This window comes from Meleagris gallopavo, chromosome 1, assembly GCF_905368555.1.
Source record: "Meleagris gallopavo chromosome 1, MGAL_WU_HG_1.1, whole genome shotgun sequence".
Lineage (NCBI taxonomy): Eukaryota > Metazoa > Chordata > Aves > Galliformes > Phasianidae > Meleagris > Meleagris gallopavo.
Window position 1 is genome coordinate 118,486,632 of NC_139404.1, and position 7,917 is coordinate 118,494,548.

The following is a 7,917-nucleotide window of genomic DNA, read 5'->3' on the forward strand; positions in this document are numbered from 1 at the left end:
CTCCTGCCCACAGCTGATGCCCATGTCCTCTTGCTTTCCCCTGGCAATCAGACTGGGGAGATGCTACCTTTCTCCCTTTATTTGAATCAGGCTCAGGAGTAAATACTCATTGCATTTCCTGATATTATCATGTCTGAAATCTCTCTCTTCTTCTTCCCTCCATGCCCGCTGCCTACAGCTGTGCTGGCCCTGTCCCCCGGTGAGGTGAGTCCTTACAGCTGGCTGGGCTCCTGCAGGCAGTAGGAGAAAGTGCCTGACACCTCCAGGAGTGGGTGAAGGAATGTGGTATGGGTGAGGGATCATTCCTGCCATGAGTTTGTTACCAGTTTCAGAGTGCTGGTCCCCTTAGCAGAAGCAACTTTTAAATTTTTGTATTTTGAAATTCTGGGGACTCTCCTCTCCCTCACTCCAACAACAGCCTTCAGTCATCACTCATCACATGATGTCCTTCTGGGGGGATCCTGGTGTGGCAACTCCTCCTGACACAGGAGCATGAGGACATAACACCCTGTGGCATTTCAGCAGTCCAAGCAGGGCTGTAGGACAGCCATGTCTTGTGCAAAAGAAATAGGCTGCGTGGTGCAGCCTTCACCCCTGCGTGCAGGAGGACCAGGCTGGATCCAGTGTGGCTGAGCCAGGAAGTGACTCCTGATGCTCGCTGGGGTGGCATGACCTCAGGGCTGTGGACTCTGCAGTGACACCATGGTTCAAGAGCAGCCAAGAGGGCTGCAAAATTTAGATGCAGACACCTTTCATTTCTCTGTGGATGTCACTCTATTAGATCACACTCATGTTTAGGCTTCTGGACTGGCATTTAACTTTGTGTCACTAACATCGATTACTGATTTTTTTTATTTATTTTTTTTTTTAATTTTCCTTTTAGGATGAGAGACTGGAGCTATGGCACAGCAAAGCTTGCAAATGCAATTGCCAGGGAGGACCTAATTCGGTGTGGTCCAGTGGAACTAACAGCTTGGAGTGCATGCCAGGTAATGGGTTGCTCTCTTTCAGCAGTGTCTGTGTTATGGTCCTCAGCATCTCCCATCATTGCACCCTGCATTGCAACGAGGTGTTGCAGTGTTACCTGCCACAAACACTGGGCTGGTGGAGCTGTGCCCATGGGAGGTTCAGGGTGACCTTGAGCCAGCAGAAAGACAACAGCACCCTGGTGAGGGCACCCAGGGTGGTCCAGGCTGGCTTATGCCTCTTCCCAGCTCGATAGAAAGCAAACAAAAACATATGCATATGTAAGAGCTGCAAGAGATGACATGGTTGGCAGAGCATGTACAAATGAGAGGGAGAGAAAACAGATGTTTCTGTTCCACAGTGGTGTTGGGTGTGAAGGACTCCTGCCTAAGAATGACTCAGCAGGTAAGCACAGAGGTTTGCAGCCATCCACACCTGCCCTTTGCTTCCCCTGAGCTCTCCAATAAAACTATTTGAATGCATCCAAAGGAGGGCAAAAAGATATTGAAGGGTCTGTAAAGCAAGACGTATGAGGAGCAGCTGAGGCCCCTGTGTTTGCTCAGCGCAGAGTAGAAGAGCTGAGGGGAGGCCTGATGGCGGCTGCAGCTCCTCACAGGGAGCAGAGGGGCAGCGCTGAGCTCTGCTCTGTGTGACAGCAACAGGGCCCGAGGGAACGGCATGGAGCTGTGTCAGGGGAGGGGCAGCTGGGGGTCAGAAAAAGGGTCTGCACCACAGGGCGGTGGGCGTGGCACTCCACGGGTTTTCTTCAGGTCAACAATAACAGCATTATGTGGCTGAGCTGGTTTGGCCAGGCGGGCACCAAGCACCTGTTAGTGAATCTGTGTGTGCGGCATGGCCCTGCGTACCAGAAGGTGACCTGCTAATTTCATTATACTCATGTGATCTATGGATTAGTGATACTAAAAGTAAAACTACGCAGCCTTCGAGATAAGCCTGCCGAGTAGTAAACATGTGGGGTCACATCAGCTGCTCTGCAGAAGTAGTTTCTTATGCAACGGGAGACACTTAGGCAGGTCAGGGCCCCAGCCACAAGAAGAACATGCAGAGGGGCTGAGGGAGTGTGGATTGTTCCAGCTGGAGAAGGAAAAGCTCCAGGGAGACTTCATTGCCTTTCACTCTTAAAGTAGCCCACAGGAGAGCCGGAGAGGGATTCTTCATCAGGGAGTGCAGTGATAGGACAAGGGGTGATGGCTTTAAACTGAAAGAGTGGACATTTGGGTTAGGTTTACTGTGGAGAAAAGGCTGATGGTGATGTGATGAACCTGCACTAAGAAGGCAGATAGCTGTAAATTCACAAGATGGTTTTGCCCCTGCTATCGCATCACATTCAGCCCTTCAAAAAAGTGAAATCTAATCTCTGTTTCCTTCTGATTTTTTCTTTAACATCATATAAACGCATATGAAGTGTGTGCTGTGGGTGCAGGGGTTTCAAGCAGCTTCTATTGGCTGTTGTTATTAGACTTGGTGTTTCCATGCCTGGAGGAAGGCAAGGCAACAGCTGCATGGTTTTTTGGGGAAAATATATTAATGTGGCACTGACTGAACAAGATATGTTAATGAGATATTGACGTGTAAGATACTGACTTGGTGGAATTCGCTGATGAGACATTGACCATCCCACTGATGTGCTCAGGCATGGCACAAACCAAGGGGCAGTGGCTGGAGGAGGCAGTGGCCACACTGTGCTCTGGGTGCACTCTGGCTCCCTGCACATAGAGCTTATTTGTAATCATAATGCATTATAGTGGTCTATCAGACATATTTAAGGCCTGGAAATGAAAGATATATACCACTTCGCTCACTTGTTTATTGCCCATGAAACAAAGCATGCTAAGATGTAAAACTTGCTAGAGTTCCTCTTTGGAGCATGCACATGCAATAGGAATATCCCTCTTCACAGGCTGCAAAATCACAAAATGCTGTAGGCAAATACAGATGTTTGCCCAAGCAGCTCCCACATGAAGCTTGTGAGCATCTTCTTTATCTGCATCTAAATACCTAGTGATAATCTGCTTGTGTAAAAGATTATTGTAACAAAAAATGCTTTGTCCAAGGAGCATTAGGCTGCTCTGCATGTTGGCAGCCGCTGGGAGTCTTGCTGAGCCTCTCAGTGTTGCAGAAGGCTGTTGTTGTGCGATCAGGTTTGGTGACCTGGAGATTGGAAGGCAAAACTCAAAAGATCTCAAAGCCTTCAGGAAGGTCAGGCATTACACCTCACTCATGCATAAGTACCTGCACATTTTTCCATAAGGGAAGACCATCTGCAAGCACAGTTATAACCCCCAGAGCACAACATGCAGATCTGGTTAGAGAGGCTCAGCAATTCTGCTGTGTAGGCACAGCTGAAAATCACGATAGTGCATGAGGAGGAGCTGAAGGAGATGAGGCAAAAAAAGTGGTGCCAGACATTTCCCAGGGACAGCCTGGAGGCGGGATCCAGGACCATGGATCCAGCTTGGATCTATTTGCTTCTGCTTGCAAGAAAAGGGAGATTGGGAGACTACTACATGCAAATAAAACCTTTTCCCCCAAAACATCACAAGCAGCAATGACTTAGGAATAACTATATGTAAGAATAAGAAATTTAGATGCCGTGTTCCCTGGACAGCAAAAAACTGCAGGGGTTGTGGTCAGGGCTTAAGAGCATCCCCTGCAACCTGAATAGAGAGGGTAGGCACAAGGAAACCACAGAGAGTGTTGACAAAAGATTAGGACAAAGGCAACCAGAAGGCAGAGCAGCTCGTGTCACTAATGGTGGCATGTTTTTGTCTTGCCCTGCAGAGTGCCCCTACCACAAACCCCTCGGCTTTGAGTCTGGCGCTGTCACTCCTGACCAGATCAGCTGTTCCAACTCTGAGCAGTACACAGGCTGGTACTCCTCATGGACAGCCAATAAGGCCCGCCTCAACGGCCAAGGTTTTGGGTGAGTCTGAAGACCCTGTGGGAGGGCATGGGTTAGATATAGCACTGAGGGGCGTGGATTAATGGGCACGATGCTGATGGGTTGGTGGTTGGACTAGATGATCTTAAATGTATTTTCCATCCTTAACGATTCTATAATTCTATAATTCTATGGGGGCTAAGCCCCCTGGCAGTGTGGGGCAGCAAGGTGGCCTCGGTGGTGGTTTAGGGCACAGCGGGGCCAACGGTGTCCCCTCAGGTGCGCCTGGCTCTCCAAGTACCAGGACAACGGGCAGTGGCTGCAGATCGACCTGAAGGAGGTGAAGGTGATCTCAGGGATCCTCACACAAGGGCGCTGTGATGCTGACGAGTGGATGACCAAATACAGCGTGCAGTATCGCACTGATGAGAACCTCAACTGGGTTTACTACAAGGACCAGACCGGAAACAACCGGGTGGGTGGACCTTGTGCTTTGCCTTACAGTGGTGGTCGCAGGGGTGCATTTGATGACGTAAAAGTCTTGGGGGAGGCGGCCTAAGGGAGGGGGGCCTGTGTGAAAAGCATGGTGGATGGGGCCTGGTGCTTACTCATGGCACACAGGGGTCCATCCCCGTGGCCATCATGCTGCCATGGTGACAGTGAGTACAACGCTGATCAGCCCCTGAACTGTGTCTGCCTCTGCCTCTCTTGGCAGGTTTTCTATGGCAACTCGGACCGGTCATCCTCAGTGCAGAACCTGCTGCGGCCGCCCATTGTGGCCCGCTACATCCGCCTCATCCCCCTGGGCTGGCACGTGCGCATTGCCATCCGCATGGAGCTCCTCGAGTGCCTGGGCAAATGTGGCTGAGTGCCCACTGGGTAGAGATGTGCAGGTGTGTGCCTGTATGGCCGTCCCATCTCACTGCTGATGTGTGTTGCGGCCATGATCCTGCCGACCCTACAGACAGAAGGGCTTTCTTGAATAAAACACTGCTTTACATGACATGTGGTGATATGGCTAAACCGTACTCCAACAGCTGTTTTTCAGGGCCACGGACCAGCAAAGCTGGGGTGGTTTGTTACCATTGCTTCAGTCCCATGAGATACAGTGTTTCTGATCCTGGGAACTAGACTAGAGACACAGTCCTGATCCTGGGTGCTAAATATCATCATGGCTTGCTGTGTGCATGGGAGGTAGACTTCTGCTCCAGTTTCCATGACTGCCTCACCCTCCATGGCCTAGTCCCCAGTGGGTGCTGTGTATGTGCAGGTGTGGGCTCAGCCTTCAGCAGAGGGGGCCCAAGGGCTGGGGCAAGAGTCACAGTGTTTTTGGAGTGAACACAAGTTCTGCCTTTGCCCTGACTGGAGTTTTTCCCAGTTCTCTAGGATTTTCCTTTCCTGCAACAGAGGCAAAGCAAACCCATACCAGTAGTGCAAGGTTGGGTTTTCTGGCCATCCATCGCTTCACTCCTTTGACGTATTGCTCAGGTAGATTTTGAGAGTAACCAACATCTCGCAAGGAATTTGGGGCATGTGGCAGTCTGAAAACTTGTGCTCCACTGTCCTAACTAGGAGGTCTGTGAGACCCTATCTTCTGAAATTATTATGTCACTGTTGCACTCATGCTTTCATCCACAAAATGAGTTTTGTCTATCCATAAATGAGTTGAGGGGCGCATTTTCTTAATAAGAGTGCTCCTGAATAATTTGTTTGAGCTTTCAAGCTTCATCCACAGCCTAAGTGGATGGACCACATGCTCTTATATACCGAGATAATTTATTTAGCACCTCACGACTGATACCATATTTAGATATAAGACTCAGAGAAAGGAAAGACTGCCCAGGCAGCAAGGGTTTGTGCCATCACTCTCCCTGCTCCCAGCTTTAAACAGGATGCTAGACTCCTTTTCCAGGCTGAAGTGTACAGTGATAAATAGGTGGAACTAACTGGCACACACTAAATTTCACAGTTCGTTTGTGTCCTGCCTCACCCTGTCCTTTGCCTGCATCTCACCTTCCAGCCTGGATGGGGAAGAACCCTGCTGCCAGCTTTACTCTTTTATTTTTAATGCTCTAAAGCAGACGTTTCTGCTCACATCCAAGCTGTGTTGCTCGCCTGCTAATCGACCTTTGGAAATTCACTTAACCTCTGCCTCTTATCTAAAAAGCGGGGTGCTGAGAGGCTTAATTAATTAAGTGGTCCTAAAATGCTTTTAGAAGTGCGCTTGACTTGCACTTCTGCATAAACACAGCATATTGAAGAAGGGTGCAACTGAGGGCATTATGAAAGCTGCCGAGACACAATTACAAAACTCATGAAGTCAAACTCCCTTTTTGGGCACAGATAACTCCAATTACCATTATCCAAACGAGAAACAGTGACTGAGGCATCAGGAAATGGTACAAAACAGTGCTGAAAAGGCAATATCTTCTAGGAGTGAAAAATCCTGCAGATATTTTACAGGTAGAGGTAGGTGCATGGCCCTGCAACTTGTAAAATGCAATAGTTTTGAAATGGGAAGCAGGACTGAAAGCTGCATTCAGCCTCATGACATGAGTGAGTGCAGTGCTTACAGAGTGCTGAGTAGTCAAATGAGCTTTGCCTAATCCAAGTGGTGTGACAAGAGACTGCCTCAGGCCCTCCAGCCCAGCTACATCATTTCTAAGTCTGTAGCTCTTAATTATTTCCTGCAGAAATAACTCCTTAACAGCTGTCAGAGTGAGATACCCACACAAACTCTGCTCTCTGTCCCAAGGACAACCAGTGCTGACCACATTGTGGCTACCACAGCGAAGTGTTGAATTCTGGCACTCGGGGCCGTGCCTACGGCCCTGTGCATCCCGTTCCGCGCCCACCGCCCTGTGGTGCAGCCCCTTTCCCTGACCACCAGCTGCCCCTCCCCTGACACAGCTCCATGCCGTTCCCTCGGGCCCTGTCGCTGTCACACAGAGCAGAGCTCAGTGCTGCCCCTCCGCTCCCTGTGAGGAGCTGCAGCCGCCATCAGGCCTCCCCTCAGCTCCTCTGCGCTGAGCAAACTCTCACTCCTCACACACCTAGCCGTCCAGTCATTCCAATATCTTCATAGCCCTTCTTTGGACACATCCTAATTGCTTGATGTCCTTCTTACATTGTGGTGATCAAACCCTCACCCAGTGCTGGAGGTAAGGCTGCACAGTGCAGAGCAGAGCAGGACAATCCTACCCCTCTCCCATTGGCAGTGCTGGGCCTGGTGCAGCCCAGGGTACAGTTGGTCTTTTTGTCTACCAAGGTACTTTGAAATGCTAAACCACTGGTGGGTGGAAGTTAAAGGCATTAGCTTGGGCCAGACCAGTTTTTTTGTTTGAGACTCAATGCTCAGTGAAGGCACCAGGCAGCAGCAATGGTCTCACAGCAGCTGTGGCTGCAGCACAAGCCACGTGGTGGCCATTTCAGGACTTCAGAAAGGAGGGCATGGAGCTCCCTGCTCCTCAGTTTGTTTCCAGTTACCCCAAGGAGTGAGGGATTGGCAACCAAATATTTGAAGTTTTTTGAAGCTGCACACAATAATAAACTAAGTCATAACCAGGACACATTAAAGGTGAATCCAACAATATCACTGACACCTAAACATTTGTCCAGAAGAGTGTCAGTTTGTGTGGGAATGACAAAGTCCCAACACGTTACTCAGACTGTGATCGTCTCCAATAAGGACACAAATCAAGGGCTGGAAAGTTGTAGGGCCTTTTAATTTCTGGTTAACGATTGATGAGTGCACGAGGGGGGTGATGCTGTTCAAAAGATACAAAAGCAGAGAAAGGGAGGGAGGGAGGGAGGGAAGGGAAGGGAAGGGAAGGGATCTCCAGAGGTGCCTTCCAGGCCCTAAAGTTCCGTGATTTTGTGATGCTGTGAAAACATCTGCCTTGCAAACAGACACATGCTGGTTTCTCAAACAGGGAGTGCATCAGGACCTGGGCAGAGCAGCTCTGTTACAGCTCTGCCCCATCCAGGGGCACGAGGAGGGCTCTGTAAGCAGCGTGGCATGAATAAGAGCAACTATCAAGCAGTGCCAA

The 7,917-nt window shown here is 49.7% G+C and overlaps 1 protein-coding gene across 1 annotated transcript; it reads left to right on the top strand.

The window, feature by feature from the left end:
• Positions 1-129: 129 nt before the first annotated feature.
• RS1 (retinoschisin 1) lies at positions 130-4,836 on the top strand. The gene is made up of 5 exons (XM_003203056.4): positions 130-204; positions 884-989; positions 3,769-3,910; positions 4,148-4,343; positions 4,584-4,836. Exons 1-5 carry the CDS (start codon positions 130-132, stop codon positions 4,734-4,736), a joined length of 672 nt encoding a protein of 223 aa, XP_003203104.2. The 3' UTR covers positions 4,737-4,836.
• Positions 4,837-7,917: the final 3,081 nt, after the last annotated feature.

Bases quoted from the DNA above. Each gene is read 5' to 3' on its own strand.
- RS1 (XM_003203056.4), top strand. From the start codon at position 130: ATGTCTGAAATCTCTCTCTTCTTCTTCCCTCCATGCCCGCTGCCTACA. The intron at 205-883 runs GTGAGTCCTTAC...TTTTCCTTTTAG, and splicing joins TGGCCCTGTCCCCCGGTGAG to GATGAGAGACTGGAGCTATG. The intron at 4,344-4,583 runs GTGGGTGGACCT...CTCTCTTGGCAG, and splicing joins ACCAGACCGGAAACAACCGG to GTTTTCTATGGCAACTCGGA.